This window comes from Dromaius novaehollandiae, chromosome 12 (genome assembly GCF_036370855.1).
Source record: "Dromaius novaehollandiae isolate bDroNov1 chromosome 12, bDroNov1.hap1, whole genome shotgun sequence".
Classification (NCBI taxonomy): domain Eukaryota; kingdom Metazoa; phylum Chordata; class Aves; order Casuariiformes; family Dromaiidae; genus Dromaius; species Dromaius novaehollandiae.
In genome coordinates, this window is record NC_088109.1 from 20,722,766 (window position 1) to 20,746,531 (window position 23,766).

The 23,766-nt window shown below is 46.0% G+C and overlaps 1 protein-coding gene across 6 annotated transcripts in view; it reads right to left on the reverse strand.

The window, feature by feature from the left end:
* Nucleotides 1–23,766, reverse strand: part of FRMD4B (FERM domain containing 4B) — a 147,200-nt gene that overhangs the window by 44,586 nt on the left and 78,848 nt on the right. For 5 of the 6 annotated variants that reach the window (XM_064519183.1, XM_064519182.1, XM_026110713.2 and 2 more), the window contains exons 2-5: nt 23,365–23,430; nt 22,181–22,275; nt 19,852–19,944; nt 13,325–13,409 (exon numbers count right to left, since the gene is read on the reverse strand). In XM_064519183.1, the coding sequence (XP_064375253.1) occupies nt 13,325–13,409; nt 19,852–19,944; nt 22,181–22,275; nt 23,365–23,430 (339 nt within the window). Of the gene's footprint in view, nt 1–13,324; nt 13,410–19,851; nt 19,945–22,180; nt 22,276–23,364; nt 23,431–23,766 lie in introns of those variants that run through there. The other variant, XM_026110757.2, reaches the window with a different exon arrangement.

The window sequence follows — 23,766 nt, forward strand, 5'->3', positions numbered from 1 at the left end:
CCCCCTGCGTGGAGGTTTGGTCTATGCGCACCAGCACCCCGAAAGGCCATTCCCGCCCCCCCTCCACTCCCTCTTGCAATTCACCCTCTTCTTGCCATTGCACATTTTCTGTACAAGTCGTAGCTTTATCGCACTTTACTGCACGTGCCCAATCCTGCACAGTCCACAACACACCGAAACACTTCCCCCGGACCAGGCAGGCAGGGCTGGAGGTATTTTCGGCTTCGAGCACACCACCTCCTCAGGGCAGGGAGCTCTGCCCTCTGTTTCCACGGTGGTGCGCACACCCGTGATGCTAGATAAATAACGCTTATTAATCACAACAGTAGGATACCTGACCCCTCTTTGCCACACACAGCCGGGATCTTACAGCCTCCCACGCTTGCAAGTACACCCGAGTTTTACCACAACGTTCAGGACCCCCCCACCTCCAAAATCTCCTCCTTGACCCCACTCCAAAAAGCAGCGCCTTGCAGCTCTGTGGTGGGAGCACTGGGCACTCAGGGGCTCCGATCATGTCCAGCTGATGCTAAACACTAAAATATCAAAACTACATGTGGAGCCTTTTTCCTTGCTTGTAATCTTAAGTGAAATCTTTCCAAGCTAGTCTCTCGAGAGCAAAAATCCTAGTCTCAGGTCTACACTGGGGTCAGCGGTAAGACCAGAAGAGCAAAGCAGACGCAGACGGCCAGGCTGACAAGGCTACCGCCAGCTAAGATACCGAACGCGACACCCGTCTCCCACCCCCCAGATCCCAGCGCATCCCTCTGTCACCTAGGACCAGCTGGCTGAACGAGAGGATGCTGCACACCGAAGCTAAAGCGATGCCAGAAGGGGCTAGCGTGGAGATCCAGCAGAACTACATGCAGATACAGGAGGATGACATATCTAAATATATAGGGTGCATCTGGAGCCGAGCTAATTCACCACAGCTGCAGGTCTGGCACACCAAGACTAAAGTCAAACACGAACAAACAAATAATTCAATTTTCATGGAAAGGAAGCTTTTTGCCAGCTCTGTCAACAGTAACATGTTCCAGGCCCGCCGCTCCCCCGGCTCCCCGAAAGGGCAGGAATTTCCCCTTCCCCGCAGGTGTGGCAGCAGCTATGTGGGAGCAGCCTCCCAAGCCTCCGCAGACATGTTTTATTAGCAGGGAAGATGGGGAGGGGTGCATCACGAATTAGGAAGAAAAATAGCTTCCACTTCTTCCTTCCTTCAAGTCTCTTTAATGTTGATGCTTAAGAAAAAAGACAGTGGTTGCAGCCCGGGAATTCTTCACATAGGTGCAACTTTAAGTCACTCTGTTACTTCCAGGTCTGCAGCAGGCTGGTCTTTGTAACGCACTTCAGAGCCACCTTTTCTAGCTTAAAATGCCTCTGCCCAAACAGCCCCTGAGGCCAACGGTGGCACCAGGGAGTTACGGGAGATGGGGCATCCCAGCACCCCTCTGCCCGAGCTTGTGCTCCTGTACTCCACCTGGGAAAATGCCATCACTGCTTAGCCGGAAAGACAGGCTCTCCCTTAGCAAAGCTGTCCCTGGACCACAAAAGCAGGGAAAACAGGGCCAGGAGGGACCTTAAAAGCCCATCAGGACCATCTCCCTGGCCCAAGGCAGAATTAACTACATGCGGCTCATCACCTTTTAAGTGCACAACAAATTCGGGCAGGAGAGATTTACCTCTCCAAATGCAGCTCTCGCAAAGGCTGCCCCTCTTCGTTGCCAGGCCCGAGGAAAGCCCGACAGTGCTTGGGGCGAGCTGCTCCGCAGCCAGCACGTAACCAGCACCTAGGTCTGGTCTGACCTGCAGCACGAGCAGCTGCTGGTGTTACAGCAGCATTTGAGACTTTACAACTAGGCATGTTGGTGCTTTCCATCTTCAAAGTGCATCACAACCATTGACGGCTAGTGGTAGGAATCATGAGGCTGCTCTTCAGTGTGTGTTTACAAATATGAGTTTCAAAAATACAAGTTTTAAGGAGCTCTGGTCACTTTACTGGGCTCTGTGGCACTGCCACAAATGTTAAAAGCACGTCAAGTAGGTTTTGGGACAGCAAACAAGCCGAACAGCAGTGTCGAGCACTGCCTTTCTTAGGTGATGAAGTTCCAGTCTCTGCTTCCCAGACGAGGGTTCTGCTGCGCTCGCGTCCTCGCTTCTGGCTGCTTTAGCTTAGCAGCTGTGTCCAGGGGCACCCAGGTAAGAAGGGTGCTCCCTAACCCAGCCTGCTCCCAGCAAGCCCCTGTCAACATCCTTGCAGGGGGATCTCCATCTCCTTTCAGCGCAGGACCTCATGCTACAAGACAGAAACTTGCTGAGAACAAAACGCTCATGCACATTCACAAACATAACCCAGCAAACGTCAGTGCTGTGAAAAATGCCTTCTGGGGGGGTTATAAACATCCCCGGAGAGCAGACTGGAGCTCCGTACAAGTCAAAATTATGTATCAAAACAGCCAGAAGAGAAGCTGGGGGGGGAAGGAAGGGAGATGAACAGGACACACCAGAAGATGCATCGCTGCCCCTGAGCCCCGTGTGGACACACGCACCTGCGCAACGAGAGCCCGTGTTCTTGGCTACCACGCGTCAGCCCAACTCGCTGGTCACACGGGAGTCACACCAGCTGAACACCACGTCCAACCGCTGAGGCAGTAGTAATTTTTTTTTTTTTGCTCATACAGCAAAGGCCTAAAGGCAACTCAGCACACCCAGCAGTAAAAGATTAGGTTCGATGTTTTAAATGAGCTACCCTACTATATCACGAAGCTGATACTTTTTAAAGTTATTATCGTTACTGTTTCACCTCGCTGTCTCTGGAACGAAAGCTCTGGGGTCTGCGCAGGCGGCGTACAGCAGCAGTACAGCAGAGCTGCTGCGCAGGAGCTGCGGCCCCGCTCCAGGCTGTCCGACGCAGCGCTGGGAGCAGGGTGGACCAGGCTTCACTGCTATCATGTATCACCACGTAACAGCAGCGGCAGAAGCTGGGGCCGCTCGGAGGGAAGCTCCACGCAAGATCACCATGGGGAGAACCCCTGCCTTTCCAGGGCTAAAAATTGGAGAAGAAAAGGCAGAGGCAGGGAGGCGAAGGGACTGACCCGAGGTCAGGCAGTAGCTAAGTAGCAGAGACAGGCTTTGAATCAGGGGCTCCGGAGCCCAGTCCAGCCTTTATCCCATGTACACTAAGGCTATACAAGTGACAGTCTCGTGGACAATTCCCTCCCAGCCTGGAATTATTTTCCATCATAATATAACATTATCTGCCATCTGGTCCCCCAGTCAGCCCTCGCGATAATATAATACAGCCCTGGGTTGTCAAGGAGTTTGGACAAGACTTCGACTTGACACAAATCCATATAGAAATATGTGTCATTCAGAAAGGAGTACAGGACCACGATTCTTTCCACTCCTTCAGACAATATTTTGATTTTGTAACAATCCCTCCGCCCCGGAGGCTAGTGAATAGGGTTCTCTGTTTTAGCAGAGCTTTAGCAAAAAGGTTGAATTTCAAAAATAGATGGGGAAGATGGGCTGTAAAAAGACTCATTTGCAAGGCCTGCAATTGCCAGGGTAATTTAAGCATAGGCTTTGGCAAGCAGGCAGGGGGCCCTGGGAGCCAGGTCAGCAGAACACTCTCATGGCCACATGTTGAATACGAAGATGGACCGTTTTCCCAGATTTATCCCAAGTGGGAACAAGGTCACTAGCAAGAGGTTAAGTAGATGGATGTAATCCAGCTAATGTAATCTGAAACTTATACATTTTAGATGTAAATAAGTTTAAGCAGAACAGAGGGAGCACCTCCAGGGAAGGGATGAATCTGATATTTTTCAATTAGAGTTTGCATAGGGACCAATCATTTTAACCAGCGAGACAAATTCATCCCCTCATGTGGCTCTTCCAAAAGGCCACTGGCTTATCTAAACAGTGCATTTGGCCCAGTGGGTTCAGGTGGCTTTTGTCATACTGAAAATATCAGAATAATAAAAGGATGGAGCAGATGTCCAGTGAGTGGCAATTACTATACAGCAGGACTAAGTCCATATCTCAGCAGCTAGCAAAGAACAACTCCTGCCTTCGGTGCCCATGGGCAGAATTTGGTCCCTGATTCAGATAAGACCTCACGTGTTTTTTCTGCCCAGAGACAGACTTATGAATGTGATAAAAATCACAAGGCTTGGTCATAACCACAACAGCAAACCCTCATTAAACCAGCATCAACGCTAGAATTTACTGTCAGAGACAAAAGTCCGAAATCCTGATGAAAACGCAGATCAAGAATGAAGATAGTCAAGTGAGTATTAACTGTGCTAAGCAAATCTTTAGACTGTAAACTCAGATTAAAGCAGACTAAAAATACAATAAGGCAACACTCCAGAGCTGTCAGCTTTAACTCTTCAGAGCCAGGGCAAGGAATGAAAACTGGTATGATTTCTTCAATGCAGATGCAGACCACGGAGATCCACTAAAGACTGACAGTGAAACCATTTTAAATACAAATTTGAGAATTAAGATATTAAAATCCCTCTTCTCTCAAATCAACCCCTTCAAAACATTGCCATTAACTAAAGATGCCCACAAACATATGCACATTGACTGAATACTCTCTAGACTGCCACGGCATTGAATATAATTGCCTGTGATTACTGAAAGGTGATTAAAAAAGCTGACAGAAAGAAGGCTGCAGTTGGAAAGACGGAGGGAAAGAAAGGAACCAAGTGCGTGCAACAGGGTGTTCAGACTAAGGGAGGTAATTAATTGGGTGTGGACCCAGTGAAAAAAGCAATATCAGCTCCTATGCCCTTACCGTCACCACTGCAGTTTCCGGCAAGGGATCCAGTATCTGCAGGATGAGTCCTGACAGCCAAAGGCTACTGTATAAAGCAAGAAGAGTCAGGTCCCTGCAGTGCAAAGAGCTCGGCAACTTTGCCGCGTGTACGGCTTTGCCGGGAGCACGGGCTGCAGGCGAGGGGGCCCCGCTGCTGCTGGGCAGGGCGCTCCAGCCAGGAGGAGCGGTTGTCAGCCACAACCTGTTATATGACATAACGAAAGTAGCTGGGGAGTAACTAGGTCAGGCAAATTCAGCAACTCCCTCTTTCAGTGTGGCTGTGCTGGATAATTAGCACAACAAGGCAAACAATGGCAGCAAATGAATAAACCTCCAACTTAAAAGCGATACCTACAGGGCCCGTTCAGATTACAGATGTTCACACGGCCACCTCAACCCTGGGTACTGTCACCTTGGGTTCACGCTGCCCTGCAAAGCCCAGTATCAGATACCCCATCCTGTCCCCAAGCCCTTGAGGCTCCAGACTTTGCTGATAATCTCAACTGGGACCAATGCGTTTCCCAAGGACAAGATTCCCAGGCTGAGAAAAAAAAAAAAAAAAAAAAAAAAATCACAGTAAAGCAAGCCTCCATCTTCGGCACATTAAGGAGGCAAAGCAAAGCACTAAAAGAGCAGGAGATGCAGAATACAAATATAATAGGAACAAATTAAAGGGCAGCTCCTTCTGACCCTCCTCAAAAAGGCACTTCAGAGTTGCACTCATACTGCATTTACCCTCACAGCAGAGTAGTCTGAATTGCTTAGGGGGCCTCACGACTGCTTCACAACATTTAGATAGCCCATTACATCTTTCACTTCATCCTGTTGGTATCACTTGACTTTATACTGTAAAGCTGTTTTGATTGCACACCTGACTGAGGAGGTTGTCCTCTCCCCCCAGCGAGGTACAGCAGGCCTGTTGCAGTCCAAGCAGAGCCAGGGGCAGGCAGAAGGGTTTGCAGAGCCCCTGCTGGGGCCACCATGCATGAAATGCCCAGTCACCGCTGAGCTCCCACCCTTCCTACCCACAGAGGAGGGATCGGAGGAGGGATGGCAGCCTGAGCCCAGCTCTATCGATGAGCAGTGGCCCATCCACAGCATGGAGCACTACAGCCCTTTCTTGGCAGGAATTGCTTCTTTGTAGCTCAGGCTTAGGTCAATCCAGCCAAAAAACCCAGCTCAAACCACCCCACCCCTCCATCACTGCTGCCTAGCCTTGCCTCGTGGTGAGGCTTCGGGCTTCTCCAAGCCATTTATTTCATCATGTCTGCCAGGAGATGATCCCATCCCCCTTGTCCGCATTTTGTATCTTAGCTGACACCTAGATGAAATTCTAGGGATAAAACCAGCTACTTTGAGACTAGTCTGTATATTGTTCATCACAACAGGGCCCCCATCACTTAAGTGCTGTTATTTTGCGTGATCATGATATAAAAACAAAGGCAGAGAACAGGGGAAGGGCACACAAGGAGACTTCCCTGTTTGTGAGCCAGAGTATATAGCAAGTGTCATTAGATTTAATGTATAATCAGTGTTTCACTTTCCTATCTCAGCACCACGTTGAGATACCCAAACATCAACAACAAAACAAGCTGAGCTGTCGGAGCATCTTTATGGCCAGAAGATCAAAGGCACAACGCTCGCCATCACAATAAACACCAGCAGGGAGACCCAGGAGGAAGAGACTGCGTAAGGGACCTGAGGTGTGAAGCTCAAGCTGCAAACCAACTCTACAACATAGATTTCTCATAAGCAACAGGACAATGCAGCAAGAATACAACCTACGCCGTTCCCAGCAGACCTTCATAGGGTCTCTGTGGAACCACTGCCATTCAGGGCAGGGAGCCTTGGATCTACTTCAACCTCTCTTAGAGGTTGTAGAGTCCCTTGAATATACCTGCACCATGGCCAAGTCACAGGCATAGCCTAACTGGCCTGAGGTCTCATGGGGTAATGACAAGTGAGGAGCCCCACGAGATTTGTCAGTTCGCATTAGCGTGAGGGTCCTGCCTCCTCCCAGCAGGCAAGGTAATGCACATTTTGTCCATGTGCTAACTTTGTTCCATTCTTTTTCATCTACTGACATGTTGCTGGAGAGCTCGGGTGATGGAGCTGGCTGCCAGCATCTGTGGGAGCAGAAGACAACAGACCCTACAGCACAGAAGTACCGTGAAGGCTGACTGGTCCTGCCAATTCTTGTCTTGGACTTCACACATGCGATCTTCCAGAGCAAAATGACAGATACAGGCAATGGACAGAGGGTATTTTAATAGTCTTGGAGAGAATCAGACTATACTGTTACAAGGCTGTATGGGAACGCTGCCCTTTCTCTAGGGATGCGGGAGAATTAGGAAATATCTGTTATAAAACTTTCGAAAGCTTTCTAATATATGACCACTTCGCTCTCCATGAGCTGGAAGCCAGCCAGACTTTATACTCACACCAGGGGTCTGTTTCAACAGCTCCTCTTGGTAAGCACAAGTCTTCAGGCTGCCAAGTGCTCACAAGAATTGCTGTTCATGAAGCTAATGCAGTAACAGACTCCACCAAAAACTTCCATTTCCTTTAACTTCTCTCTATTGTTTTTTTTCCTTTAAAGCGATTCTTGCAAGTCCTTGAAACACATGGGAAATTAAATAAATAAATCCCCTGACACCCAAATATAGAGAGGAAAAGGGGAACACGGCCAACTTGACCAAGATCTTAGTTTACAGAATGTATTTCAAGGACTGGCAAAGAGTCAACCATATGGCTGCAAAGCTATATGGAGGTTAGATCTAATGTATAATAAACTTGACAGTGCTTTGCTAGCCAAGTAGGGTGTTATTTTTCCAAACTTGGCTGTTTTGAAAGAAAAGACTAATCTATCTTTTCAAATTTATCATCAACATGCGTGTGACCAGTTCCTATCCACCTCCTTAAATGTATCCCAGTTATGGTCAAGGGCCTCTGCAATAACATACTAAGCATGTTACAAGGCTTCCCTATCCTTATGCAAACATATCAATTCCGAGATACTCATTTTACCTGAAATTAAGCATTAGGCTTTCACTATTTAAAGTCCAGCTGGGTAGTAGACTGCAGCAGAAATCATTATAAATCTAAACACAGCTTCTTAAATTCAGTGACAGTAAAGACAGCTTTTAAATTGAAGTTGTCACCAAAGGTAAAAACCTTTTTCAGGCAGTAGTTTAAGGCCTTGAAAGAGAGAGGCATATAGGAAAACAGAGCCTAGAAGTACAAAAAGCTTCCTTCCAGCCTTTCTTCCTCCTAGCTATTGCCCTCTCCCAAAATACACGTGCTTTTAACCAGGTAGGAGCTGACCTAACACTTGCTGAAGTCACTGGGAGGCCTTCCATAGACCTGGAGATGTTCGCTGCAGCAGCTCATACCTCCCACATGGCCGTCCACGCTGCTCCTGGCAGTGGAGGGGCTGCTCCAGGCTCCAACTAAAACAGCACGGCCACCGGAGCTGGAGGCAGGTCGCGGGGCTGCTGCTCTGCTCCGGCCCCACAGCCAGCGGGACCACCTAGGCCCGGAGGGGTGATGGCACTGCAGCCTCAAACCCGTCAAAAACAGGCAGCCCGACATGAAAGGCGGGTAGGGCAAGAGAGGCAAGAGTGTTTGTTATAGAAAAGCCGACAGTCCCAAGATTTATGCGCACAGCAGTGATGAGGAAGCACTGTGCGCCAGAGCTTTGCTTTGGCTCCTCTGAGCAGAAAGGCAATTGTTGTATTCAGCTCACGTGGAACGAAACACCAGGAGGGTACGGCCAGCAAACACAGAACAGGTCATGTTGGCAAATCCAGGGAAGTTTATTCTTCAGGCGTGTAGGGCAGTGTTACATGCGCTGGAAGGAAAACGCCGGTGCTGATGCAGTTGTGTCAGCTCAGAGGGGAGCTCGTGTGGGTGAGGTCCACAGGCAAGGCAGCAGCCACCGACACCTTAGCAATTAATGCAGCAGCAGCTCTCTTTGTCCTGAACTGTAATACCGATAAAACATGATTCACTAAAGTAAAAACAGTCTCAAGCCTCTGCACTTAGGGCCAAGGGATTGCTCTCTGGCTTCCCTGATGCTCTTCAGGATGAGAACAAGGCTGAGGAGGAGCAGTGCAGAGAACGAGGAAGGTCACCCGGGAGGCCCCAGGTCCCTGGTACCGGGCTGCAAAGGTCACAGAGGCACAAAGGGGCTTTGACTACATATAAGAGGATGTAGGTGGGTAAGTGGGTGGGGAGTCGGAGGAGATACATTTTTGGCACCAGAGATTTTATTGTCTCTCTCACCAAAGTGCCTACAGAAACTGTTAAACATGCAAGCCCCAGATGCATCGAACCCTTGCGAGGGGGGACCTGGTGCTCAGGCTGCAGAAGGGAGCTGCAGAAGGAGCTGCTGGGCTGGAGCTCAGAGGTGAGGAAGTGCAACAGAGCCGCTGGGCCCTACAGAGCACTAAGTCAATTTTCTCCATTTGCTGAATTTTAATTCAGCTTTTTATTCCATTATTTATCACCCCCAATTTATTATATTTAATAATTAATATACAGTAATTATCAATGTAATCAATAATTGATACACTATATTACTCATTCTGAATTTTCATTCAGCTGGGAGCAAAGGACTTTCTAGAGTAATCTGGGGCAAGACATAAAATGGTACCAGCCCAGGCCAGAGCGCGCTGGACTTCATTAGGGAGATACCATTCCCTTTGAATAGATGCAACCACTTGTCCTCTCTCTGACCACACTCTTCCTCACACACAGCAGTATTTCACATGCAGATTTGCCCATGGATCTCTCGAAGAATACTGCTGGTAAATTCATCTTGCAACTTCTGAACCTTGTAAGTCATGGATAAAATCCCCTCCAGGAGGGACTGGCACAGAGCTTACCCAACACGCAGGCTGTATTTACTCAAGCCTTCAGCTGGCTCTTGCAGTTCATCCTACATCCTGACAGAGCACTAAAAAGCACCATCTCGCATATGGGGCAACTTCCTGCTCTCATCCTCTGCTCAGGAAAGCATCATTTTTCTTCAGAGCCCATAAGCCATGAAATTGCATATATCTACACACATCCACACTGCTGACATGGGTTGCAAGCACATGTCAACTCTCAGAAGTGTCAGAAGATCAGGAACACAAATCTGTCTGTGCACCAGGCCTCTGCACCGCCCTGCAGCTTGGCTCGTGCCCACACCTTGCCCCATCAGGAACAGACTGTTGTGAAAACTTCGAGAACAGCTTCGTGAAAGAGACCAACACGACGGGTTTTAAGCAACCTTCTCCATGCACGTCTTCTCACACCCTGCTATTGCAGTGCTTATCCTTCAAGCCACATATAACCCAAGTGTCATACAAAGATTCAGGTTAGGATATGGCCCTTTGTATTGCATTCTTTAAGCAAACAGTGCACAGATGCCCTAATGAGTGCCCCAGACCACAGGTTCTGGGGTACAAGCTGCTGCTTCTTAACATCTTGGGGTTTGCTCACCCCATGAATATAGCAGAGAAAGAAAAGAGAAGAGGGGAGGAAAAAAAAAAAAAAGCAGCAGAGGCAGGTCCAAGCTCCCCGAGCTGGATTAACAACCAAGAAATGCCAGGGGACATTCTTCATCATCATTATTGAGCACCAGCCAGTTGCTTCACTAGAGCTGGGAATCTGTTTACACGCAGAGGCTGATGCTGCCCTTTCTGCAGGCTGTGCCTCCTGCCCCTGCAGCACAACCGAGCACAGCTGGGACGTCCCATCAGCGGAGACGCTGCACAGATCCAGCCGAGCTGCCCTTGGGCACCTCCCTGCCAGGCTCCACGCGCTTAAACATGAGAATGGGCCCTGCGTCTGCTTCGCGCACGAGCTGACATCCAGGCAGTGGCCAGAGGTTTCTCAGGTGGGATAAAAATATTTGAAAACGACCTAATTTGCAGGCTCAAGTCCACTTCTATTGTAAGGCAGCAGGGTTAAGTCTCACTCATGTTTCCACCCACACAACTGACTTCCCATTTCTCTAAGCAACTTTGCATAACACATATTGGTTATTTTAGCTTAATACATTCCAAGAAGTTGACCAGAGCACTGCTCATGTGCAGCGGGGCACATGCAGACCGTGCTGACAATTTAACATTCCTGCAGAAAGAAAAGGGTCTCAGCCCTGTTGTGCCAGGTGCTGTACAAACACAGCAGGCAAAGCTCCTGTCTGAAGATAGCACAACTTAAAATAAGAAACTTTTTGAGGTGAGACCAAGGCCACCTCCAAACAAACTCTCACAAGTTTGCTTGGCTGATTTACACACTTACCTAAATGGCTCATCCTATTCACGCAATTAGCAGCTAGGGAACAAAGTTTGCAAAATGTCAGGTGTTCCACTTTACATTAACTGCAGAGTTTAATTAACACAGTGCAGCCAGAAAGGAACCAGGCAGAGGTGGCAGTGACATGTTCTCTTCTCCCATTTCCACCGGAGTCATAAAAAACCTTCAGGAAACGAGCAGGGAGGACAGCTAGAGGCATAACTTCTGAAACTGCCTTTTCTGCATTGCCAGAGCTTGTGCGGAAACACCTTCAAGGGTGCCACGATCCAGGCGCGAAGCCTAGCAAGAGAAGCAATGCTGACAGACAGAAGGGCTGTCTGTTTCTTATTATGTGGTTAATTCCTCAGCACTGCTCTGCAGGGATCCTTCTCTCAGCAGTAAAGCCCGCTCCCAGCCCCGCGCCCTCCCCAGAAACCAGACGACGGGAGCTCTCCCCTCTCCGCTTCCAGAAACACAGAAGCCGGTGTTTTCTGCATTACTAGAAATTAAGAGCGCACACCTAGCAAGCAATGGCAAGGGAAGAAACAGCCTCCATTCAAACCTCTTATAGCTCCTGAAGCCCTGAAGGAAATAAATGGGTGATGCTGTCTGTTTACTGCAGCACCTAGCGCACAATCAGCGCTTCATGTATTATCAGCGCTTCACTTCAATAATACGAAGTTATGCTGTTTGAATAATATTTATCTGGGCCAGATGTGACATGCACTCCTTCCTGTCTGGATGACACATGTATATATGAGTGAGGGTGTTTTTTCTCTTGTATACCTCTTTTCTTATGTGTATACATGAACACACACTTGCATCCAAATGTTTTGATAGGCGACCAGTATTTATTTTCAATACCAGATTAGGTTTGGACAGCAGTGGTATTTTTCACATTCCACAACTAAAACCAGTCCCATTTTCCAATTCCAAGATTATTTGTGTTTTTTGTCTAGTTAAACTGCTCCAACATTCCCTGGAAGGATCTCTAGAAATTGCCAAGACCCTTTACTTAAAAAGGCAAATATGCCAACTGGAGATTTGCTTTTTATTAATCTTAACCAGTGAGGTCTTCAAGTATTTTTATAACAAACATTTTGTAAAAGGGCACCAATTTCCTCCACTCTTCCGGAAAATAATTCCTGTACAAACGACAGTTACAGCTTTCCCATTAACTACTCTCACGTAAAGTTTCTGATCCACCCATAAATTAATGAATATTGGGTACTGAATGACAATCCTCTAAGTATGAAACAAAGTGGAAAAACTAGTGACTAGTGACAGACTTTGGCCCATACACTATTGTGAACTTTAACACTAGCTAACAATAAACGATTGTTTTCCAAGAAAAGGCTGCAAGAAGTGAGTGATCTTCTTGGACTGCTTGAACCACGAGTAACAAAAGTGCCAGCTGCCCGAGTTTGACATTAACAGGAAAATCACAGGATCATTAGGCATTGCCAGAGTAAAGTTCATCGAGATGTGGCTGCTATTGCACCTCAGGTTTGGGGCATGGCAGAAGTGGCTGCCACACTGCCCTTATTCAGACCAAGACGAATCGGCAGTGGATTTACCATGCAAAATTTTGGCTACTACATCATGAAGTAACTTTAAAATACATATTTTACCAATTCAAACATTTTAAGAAAACAGTGAAAGCTTCTTAGCCAGAGGGAAGATAGAAGTATTTTAATCTCTGCCCGATTACTACTTTATTGACTTCAGTACTTTACTACTTCACTGACTTAATTTAAGCCAGGAAATTGGGGAACCAGGAACAAAGTTCACATTATAGGACCTACAGCCTTTCTTGCTCTTCAGCCAAGTTTGACTTGAGATCAGTAAAGAGATGCTTGCCTTGAACGTTTACTATGAAGTGTGCAAGAAGAATACGTCACTTAGAGCCGATCTGCAAAGTTACAACTCAGATTTCAAACAGCTCAAAAACTCCAGTATATTTGAAACATATTCTAGTCTGGTGAGCAGACAGGGGGTCTGTGGAAACAGGACCAGGAAACCATCACCACCTCTGTCCATTTGCTTAAAGTATCAGTGTTTAAAAGAAGAAGAGAAAGTATATTGAGATTGCAATGATTCAGTATGATCTAGAAATTAGATTTAGCTCATATGCAGTTTGCAGAACTGTCTGGGTGACAGAGGGAGCAATAACAAGGCAATGCACAACAAGAAGTCCCAAGGGACACTGAGCCTTACCTTGTGCACACAAGACTTTGCATTCAGAAAGAACAGCTCTACCGTCGTTTTGTCCTTGAGAAAGGAAATGCTTTCAATGTAGAACCTGAAAAGGAAAAAAAGAACAATGTTACTTTCTTGAATAGGTTTCATCTTCCTCCCAAATCATTCTGATTTCCTCAACAGTTTGTTCCCTAGTGATACAAACAGTACAGAGGAACTATGAGTTACCGCACTTAATTTCCTGCCTGTTAGGAGGGAACAAGCAGAAAATCTTGGGCCGATAGGCACACAGGGAATGACAAACTCCTTGTTCAACAGATCATAGATATTTGATGACTTTTCATTTCTCCAAAACCCTGCTGAATTTCAAAGGAGCAAAGCCCATGCCTCCTATTCAGACAAAAACCACAGAACTGGCAAAGGCAACTCAAAACTGCGTGTTGCAGCTCAGCAAAACCGCCTCGGAGCGCTGCAGAGGGTGGGCAGAAGCACAGCAGGGTGGCCAAAGCAGCGCTGCTGAGACGAATCCTGCCTGTGAGCTGTGCCAGGCTGTACTAGCCCTCTCTGGCAGGTTTTTAAGAGGTTAGACAAACATCTGCTAGGGATGATGTTGGTGGACTAATTCTGCCTCTATGCAGGGAGAAAGACTACATCTTCTAACACCCCTTCTCGTCATTCATTTTAACTTTTTAACTCAGAGGTTTATTTAACCTCAACTGCAAGGCACTGGTGCAGGTCCATGCCTCTGAGCTCTCACTCCTCTCTAAAGAAAGGCAGATTCAGTGAGGATTAGAAATTCAACAGCACTGTGAAGGCATGTTCTTCCCTTGTGGAGGAGAGAGAAGCCAGAGGCCAAGAGCCATCAACTTCTTCCCAAAGAAAAAGCCCTGGAGGGATGGTGGCTCCAGCCAGCCAGGCACATCTGTGCTAACGATGATTGCAGCACCAAAAATAAAGGGTTTATGTGCAAGGGCTGTGACTGGTTCAGCACTGCGGGCAGCCTTCTGCACAGCAGTCACTGCCTTCCTCCACAGCCTGTCTCCAGTTTCCTCTTTGCCAGGCCAGGGGCTCATCCTGCCATTCCCACGTCCCGTGCTATAAACTCTCCAAGTTAGGCATGAGGCTGCTCTGCGTCCTTGTGTGGCCAGAGGAGGAGGTTCCTTCTGCCACCGCACGGACCCCATGGCCATGCTGTGCAGCCTGGCTGTGGCTGCGGCATACCTGGAGGCCCAGAGCTCATCACCACACCACATTTATTTGATGTGCCCTGCTCTGAGAGCAGCAATGAAAGCCAGCACATCGCAAATCAGTAGCTAATCCCACTGCAACCTACCGGTCTAAGGCACATTCCAGGCAAAATTTGCCACCAAAAGTATAACTTTACAGGACAGCTCACATATGAATAAGTGACATGCATTGCAAAGGCACTACTGACTACAGTAATTCAATTACCAGTTACTTTAGCCTAGCCAAGGTTAGCAGATGGGTCCCAGTTTGTTATCCACCCATACAAAAGACTATGTACACAGCTGGCACTCTGCAAATTGCACACAACTTGTCTGTGCACTTCTCACTGACTCACTTGAGGCATTAAACTAAATAGTGCTGAGACACATTAAAAGGTGCAGAGAAAACAGGTCTCTAATTTGTGGAACAGGGAACTGCCAAGTTTAGAGAGAGACAAATTTGTATGAATGTGGTCCTGTCAATCCTCCTTTAGGTGTATAAATGCAGGATTCATTTTTAACAGCCAGCTCCTTAAGGCTGATGAATACGTTGGATTCAAACTCTCCCAAGTGCCAGAAAGGAAGGAATATCCTCTCTTCTTCAGCCAAGCAAAAATGAAGGACAACCACTAGCCTGGCAGCATAGACCAAACAAGAGCTGCTCACCTTCTCACCTTTGATACCAGGAGGGTTGGATGGCCAGGGTGGTGCACAGAGCTCTGATCCAGGCCAGTCCTCCCTACAGCCCCAGTGCTGCCGCTAAGGCTCCCCACACCCTCCCGCTATAGCCACTGATGTCTTGGCATAGATGATTCGCAAGACATCAGAAACAGTCGAGAGTGCATGGCTGGAGGCAGAGCTAACATCTGCTGCACCTGTTAGGCACTTATGCAACATTTACACTGCAATGTGAGGCAAACAATACATTAAATAGTAATTGTTTTAATATTTCACATTCCTACAGCACATGCCATCAAATGAATTTCAAAGCACTCCACAGAATGCCTCTGCAGGATAAGGAGATAACGATTTATCCATTTTATAGGTATGCAGCCTGGCCCAGGAACAGACCCAAGCCCAGCATCCTGCCCCAGGGATTTGAAAGGCTGTTTTATATTTGTTTCCATGACTCACCTCTCAGAGAGGAGAACTGTAGGAGCCATGTGCATTTCCACCCTTTTTGATCAGACCAAATATCACCTTTTCAATAGCTCTGCTAAAATTCACTTTACGTATGCTCTAATGTTTCTCTCCAGAAACACAGAGCTCCAGTGTTTAGAGCCTCGCTGTAACAGACTTCATCCTGACCTGCAGTCAGACCAGCACTTAAAAGCTGGTACCCTACTTAACCTGCTAGAGCCTCGCTCTCTCCACTCATCTGAAAAGCTAATTTTCCTCAACTAATGGCTTTGTTTGCTCTTGCAGTTTCTTTCAATTAAGAAAGTCAGATGTGGCTTCATTTCCCTCATAAGCAGGGTAGTACTCTGCCCCTCTTCAGAGTAGGTTCCCCAGGTCACAGCTGTTTACAGCGCCAGAAAGTCCTAACATTACGTCTACATAATGGTGAGCATTTGAGGTGTCTGCTGGCCTCAGTGAAGCATTTTTATACGCTCATAAGTCTTCCCACATTAATTTTTGAGTAAGAGGATAGAGTTTCACAGATGCAAAAGTGGCAGAGGCACTATGGCACTATTTTCTCTACTTTAATCTAAAACTACCATAAGCCGTTGAGATGACTCAGTGCAGCCATTAGGTAGAATTGCCATTGCAGGAAAAAATAGCACTCCAAAATATGCTAATCCAAGTAACTAGAGGAAAAAAAAAGAAGTGGCATAACATCGAACAGAGTGGGCTTGTGTTATTTCTGACAGATACCAGCCCTTGCTGTCTCCCACAGAGTAGCAATGCCTCTAATAATTTAAGGAGAGGACACTGGGGGAGGCAGTGCCAGGTTGACGTGTTTTATTTCTTCTGTGGTACAAGCCGCACGGTTTTATCACCACAGTACAGACAGGCAACACTGGACCGCAGAGATAAGGATGTTCAAAGGATGACAGGCATGTTTGGCAACACAATAAAGCACATGTTCTGCTCTTATTTCTGGTGCTGTCATCAACTTAAATCAGAATGATGCTTTTATAAGTCCTAAACCAACATCCTACAGCTCTTCACCAGCTGCATGTACCATAGGAATACTTATGTGATTGGACCAATTTTATGCTAACTGAAGAAAACCAGTTAAAGCCTGAAAGGATTCATCATGTGTTTCATTACTGAACTGCAAAAGCAGCTGTGAACCATAGGAGAGGCATAAGGAGGTAGCTGGGGATGACCCCGTACTTCCAGTGCTCTGATGGAAACTGGTCATTGCAGTATGGAAAAATACCGAGAACTGAGGCTGCTGCGCATCTGCCACTTCCTACAAGAACGGTGGCTTATCACCTCGTATTGCTACACTTATATCTGAAATGAAAACAACTGTGAAACAGTATTTACCCTAAACACGGTTGAATCTATTTCAAATAACACAGTAATAAACAAAAAAGTTTTAAAGTATAAACCATATGTATAAATTTTCTGCTTTCTCAACAATCACTTGACTTCAAGCAACCAAGCAAAAGCACAAGTAACTTTTTCTCTAAACTTCAATCTCCAACTCTCTTGAAGTGAAAAGCAGCAAAGAGAACCTGTTTTCTGTACAGAAATAACCAAAACAGCGTATTTTTTAATTTAAAAATGAATTTCAGTGACACCAGTGTCAAACGGTTTAGGTTTCTTTGAAGCATCATTTTTCCTTCCAATTTTGTTGCAAAAAAATAGCGGAAGATAGTTTTATAAGTAGGGTCAATATCTAGCATTAAATTGGCACTTTTCATCTTCAAAATGCTGTTCAAACAGCAAGGCTCTTGCTCTAGAAAGGTGCTAAGCACCCTGCACATAACAGGAGTTAGGTAATCTTGACAGTCATCACAAGAGACCTAGCCAGAGAGCTAGACTGATCCCAAATTAATGTTTCTTTGCCAAAAGTTCATTTTAACCTGCAGCTCCCACCCAGAGGATTATTACGCTCGAATTCTGGTATTAGATTCATTTTCCTTCTTGGAATCTTCCACTCAGTTCCACGACCTTATTTCACATACCTACCCAGGCTGAGTCAAGACTGGATGAGTCAATGCACAGCAGAACTGCTAAATCAGACCTCTGCTAGAGGAAAAAAATGAACACTGATGACTATACTTATATCCAAGGGCAAGGGCCTTCCAGGAGACATTAAATGCTAGAACACACAAAGCTGCTTTCTAGGCAGCAAGGCAAATTGTGGGTGCTGCAAAAAGACTCAGCCTACTGCAATCCTTCCTCCGACGCAGCCTGTACTCAAAGACCACCACAGCTCACAGAACAACCGGAGGGCTACCGTGCAGCAGCATCTATCACTGTCACTTTAGCCACACGGCCGGAGACCATTCAGCCCAGGGCAGTTAAAGCTGCTTCCTGCCCGTCTTCTCCCCACTACCCGGTGGCCATGCAGGCACTGCCTGTGGCCAGCACGTGCAGCCCACCGAAGGCACCCTTCCATCCCATCCGTGCTTTTCCATCCAAGCTGTGGGTGCAAAGTGGTGCTCTGTACATTTCGGCAGCTCAGTAAGAGTTTAATTTAAAAAATAGACTATGACAGGGCAAATGTGTTCACAAGAGATAAGTGTCTGCAAACTAACCACCCAAGGCACATACTGAGGAACAAAGGCTCGGAGTCACTTACTTATCCAAGAGGTTGTGACGGAAGAGAAAGCTGCATATTTTGAAGAGGCATTTCTGCAGGAATATCCATTTTCTATGGATCAGATAGCTTTTCATTGCTAATTATTTCCGTATCCTCCTGCTTTTGCCCCGCACAGCCTTCTCTCTCACTGCCCACTTCCTTGGCTCCTAATTGCTTGTTTTGGATCCCATGACCCCAGAGTAGTCAGGCTCGAAATTAACTTCTAGAAGATGATTTTTCCAAGCCCACTCTATGCATTAACTCTTGCCCCACTCTACATGTCCTGTCTTGTAAAAGACTATCTTGCATTCAAAAGTGGTGAAAGCCAAAATCATGACCCAACATCACTGGCCCTGACCAAACAACTGTTCAAGTAATAAGGCTGCCTTTACAGCCTTCTTAGGGTCTTCACTCTTGAGATGGTCTGGGCAACAGTTTAACCTCTGGCATAAGTCACTGCAGTTAAGACCAGCATTATCTGCTGAGAAGATCCTCAGAATGACCAGAGTCCTTTAACTTTCCCACTTTTTATCGTTGCATGTAAGGAGGCGACGATCTCGTAGTAAAGGCATGGCAGCAACCAGTGGATAGAGCACGCAGAAAGGCCTATGTCCAGTTGTAGGTTTTACCTCTAGTTAAACACACTGAATACTGCATTTCTTTTTAGTGTATTTTTTTTCTTGTTAAGCGCGGAAGGGAGAAAGAAGAGAAGCTATGAGCTCCATCACAAATAAACAAGAATTCAGCAGAGTGCTGTTTGTTGGATCCATTCCCTCCATGACTAGGGTGCAGAGGACGTGGCAGGGTGCTGGTGCCAACGTACCAAGCTACATGAAAGGCTCTGCTTTGGAAGTGCTTTGAGCGATTAAACACACAACGCATAAATTTATCAAACTATAAAGAGTGAATGAGGTCAGTTTGCTCTCGTTTTCCTGAGACTGTAAAGAAAACAAAAACTCCAGCAATAATAAGATTACCACACTTGATTCTTTTTTGCCAGCATAGCTCTGCCAGGTAAGGGCCTGCAAAAATGTATCCTAACCAGGAGAGCTTTGCCAGCAAAAACCCTAAAGTAATGTAACTACATTGGCCAAAATCATCACTTTGCCAGGGAGTTTATTCTCTCTTGGGGGATAGTTTAAGCTATGTGAGCAGAGAACCTATCAGCAATCCCTTTCAGGTATACACAAACCTTAAGTAAACATAGAAATAAGAAAAAAGTAAGTAAAACTGTTTAAACAAACTGTAATAAAATTTAACACTATTAAAGACAAATCAAGCAAACAAGCTATTTAAAGTAGGTTTTAAACAAAACAAAGTGATAGCAACAATGCCCTAATAACATTTTAAAAAGTAACAACTTACAAGCTACCCTATTTCATAGCTAAATAAAAAATGGAGCAGCACTTATCCAGGACTTAATCTCTTTCTAAAAGTCAAAGCAATACATTACTTTTATTTCCTTTATCAAATCAGTAATCAATTATTTTAAACAAAAAAAACTGTGGTAATAAATAAACCAAACCGGCAATGTTTTCTTTATGGAAACAATTACTCACCTAACTGCAAAGAACAAAGTAGCCGGACCTGGTTTCTTGGGCAAGTCATGATCCAAGACTCTGTGATCCAGCTGCAGCCAGACACTCTGACCTCTGCAGGAACAAATTGGGGAGTCTATTAAAAACTGGGAAGGAGAAATATGAAAACATTTTTCTTTTTTCCCCGGTACTTGTGTTTACTCCTAGTGCTCCTTTATAAAGTGCACATCTCAGCTCTGACTGATGCAGGCAAACTTTTGATCAAACGTTTCCTCCTGCCCTTTCACATTTTGAGGTAATTCACTCTTGGACAGGCTTTACAGATGTATTTTCAGCTGCAGCAAAGAACTTATAGGATAGCACTCCAAAAAAAGTAGCACTGAAAGGCCTTCCTTGGCTATAAATGGGGGGACTTCCATCAACTTCGAAGCAGCCACTCCAATTCATAGCAGCTAAGGATGTGCCTGCAGCAAGGGCTGAAAGTTTGTGTACCTCAGAGACTGATCTCATGCTCCCTTCTGCCCACACTCAGACTACACAGCTTTCTGCTGTCATATCCCAGATTATTCATGTTCTTAATAACCACCAGGTCCAGCTTAAGGCAAGACACCACTTTCAGAGCAGAGGGCTTTAATGCAGGCAAACTAATTCAATCAAGTAGGTATATAAGACACAGCTCCCTTTGCAGTGGTCGCCCGGATTTAAAGCAGCAGCAAGCCAGAAAGAAAAGAAAAATTTCCAAAGCCCAATAACATCCTTCTGAATCCTGGGGCAGCAGAGGGAGCGCAGGCAGCTGCTGCTGCGAGATGCTGCCCTGGGACTGCCAGCCCACAGAGCATGGGTGCCCTCCAGAGGCGACAGGCTCGCACCAAGCACCCAGGCCTGCGGCAGGGCCATCCCAGGGCCCGGGCACCCTAGGGTGCCCCTGGAGTCCCCCAGTGATTTTGGGAAGCTGATGGCCCTGGCAGCACTCTGAAGAAGCTCAGCAAGGGGCAGTGCCAGCAACCAGAGAACCCCAGAAGAATTTCATGGCAGTTCTTCTGGGGAAAAAGAGCCAAGCATAAACAGCATCCTCAAGGTATTTATAGAAGAAAAACTGGAAAAAAGCATTTTCTAACAGTGGAAAACAAAAATATGGCAAAAACACGCTAGAGAGAGCCCAAGACGAGAATAACTTAGAAATAGCACACTACTCCAGTAAGGGCTTCAGAGGCAAGTGGCTGCTAACACCACAGTAAAAACCAGCAAGGGGCATCTCCACCAGCGCTCTTCCCCAGCAGACAGTACTGCACCTGCAGGTGTGAGCGGCTGGTACAGGGCGACCTGAACCTCAGCTCTGGGGGGACTTGTAGGTAAAGGCCTCCATCCAAAGACAGGATAAAAAGGGGCAAATTTGTAGACTACAACAGGAACTAATATTCTCACTAGATACAAAAAGGTGTATCTAGGATTTATACTAGCTAACAACTCAATTTCCCCCCCTATCCTAATCCCAAAGAGATCTGCTCCTGCTGTTTGGGGGAGCTGCAGAGTAACATCTCCCCCAGGGAAAGCACCAGGCTGGTTAAACATTTCAGAGCAATGCCAACTGCATCAGTCTAAACAACAACCGAGATTTCAATTAACCCATCTGATGCTGGGTTGATATAGGGGAAGCAGATTTTCTGCAGTGCCCCAGTGATGGTTAGAGCACCTCACTGACCTCAGCAGAAACGGCCAGCTAAGGGTGCAACTCAATGGGCAGCAATTTCCTCAGCTGCTCCACTTGCATGAGGAGCAATGCTGGGCTGCACCCAGCATCACAACGTGGTTGCGACCACACAGCTATTGGAAAGGGAGGGCTCTGCATTTAAAATTTGGTGCTGCTTTTTACAGCTCTTTTGGGTAGTCTGAAAAATAGCCCAGACATCTAAAAGTAATAGAAAAGCTACAGGAAAGCTGTTTAAGGGGCTGTCTAACTTCATGCTTTGCTGCTGTTAAGGAAGTTAGCATTTAAAAGACTCATCAATAATGGATTTGAGCCTAACGTGCAAAGCGATTCATTTCGAAAATATATGCAAATCCTCTTTTTGTTGTTATTAAAAGCGCAGAGTAAGAAAGCTGGGGGCATTTGCATGGTCAACAACAACTATTGAATTAAATTTTTCACCTTGTGAGACAAACATGGAAAGTAAAAGCATCAGGAAGATATACTAGAAATATTTTCTACTCTGTTTTGTGTCTTCGCCTTTCCTCAGGCGAATAAAAATCTTTCTTCTTTAAAAGAAGTCATCTTTCCATTATGCTGAGCTGGGCTAGGTTTCACACTGCAGTAATCTTGCAGCTGTTTAAAATCAATTAATGTACTTACGTGTCATCTATAAATGTTATCCCAAAATACTCCTTTTCCTTCAGGTTAAAATGCGAGGCCACCAGATCCAGTAATTCTCGAGACAAAAGTTTGGGCTATTGAAAGAATCAAAATCATTTAAAATCATTTCAACGCAGTCTTTTTGTTTATAATGTTATAATGTTTTGTTTATAATGTTCTCGCTGCAAACACCGATATAAAAGTGAATATGGTCAAGCAGGTAAAAGCCTTGTTGTGAGAGACTCGAGTGGCTGCATAAGTCTCTGGGCAGCTGGATACCGCGTCTCAATGGAGCCACACCAGACATCAGAGCATGGAGAGGCAATTACGCTGTTAACCCACTACAGGGAGTTGAAGTGAGTAGACTAACTGCTGCTTCCCCTTACTAAGGGAAAAAGGCCTGAATTCAGGCTTTCCTGAACTTACAACAAGAGGGATTTCTCTGCTGAGAGGATACTATGTCCTAGACAAACTAGTACTTCAGGTTCTGTCATGGGAATAAAACACACCCCAGAACATAGACTTTTCTTCCCTTCCAAGTTACAAAAAATACCACCGCTGGAATGGTGCATTTGATACATACTATGAATCTTGGAGAGAGCAGATGTTTTTTTTCCCAAAGCCATTTAAACTCCTCCAAACACAAAATGAGAAACAACATAAAGCTAATGACATCTTTTGCCCCTTCTGTACCAACGTCCAAGTGAAAGACTACCCTTAATGCTGGTCTGAGGAAGGCTTTGCACGTATAAGAGATGCAACTTGTTTCTTCAGACATCACTTACAGCTTTACACAGCAATAGCACTGCTAACACGAACATGATCAAGGGAACCTGGCCACAACTGCAGAAACTCTTCCTTTTTAGTAACCAAAGGAAGAATTAGCAGTGTACAGAGGTAGTAAACAAAGTATTTATGGATGCCGATGTGATTTAGAAGCTTATATCTCCATGTAAGAAGTAACATAAGCATGTAGAAATTCATGGGACTTTGGAGTCCAAACACTTCTTCCTTTGTAAATGAGACTCGCACACTGCTTAAGACTTCACCTATGGTCAAAGCTCTACTAATTTGTCCAAGTCCCTAAAAGGCACACAGTTACGCGGAGCATTGCTAGAGCAGATTGAAAATCAGTCTGCCCTGGGCAAAACCACATTCCTGGTGCCTGAAAGAGGAGTCTTTACCTGAACCAGCAGTTCCAACTTCCTGTCATCGAGGAGCTGAACCTGGCAGTGCCGGCCTTCGGTCATCTGAAAAGAGAGAGGGACAGCACAGTGAAGATGATCCATCTTTGGGGTTGTTGCTTTAAAGCTTTAACAAGCTCTTGTTTGCACAGGACCACACACGGCTCAGTGGCAAGGACAACACTGCAGCGAGTGTTTAATCTGCGCTGATAACTGAATTGACTCTGCACAACAGCTAAGTGTCCTTCTCCAAGGACTTGGTCTGGGGAGCTGCTTCAGTGCGCTCAACTCCCATCAACTTCAAACCGTAATTAAGGGTGCTTAGCAGCTCTCCGGATCAGATAAAAGTGACATCAATGCTATCAGAGAGCTGCAGTTTGAGTTAGATTTTAATTTGAGGAT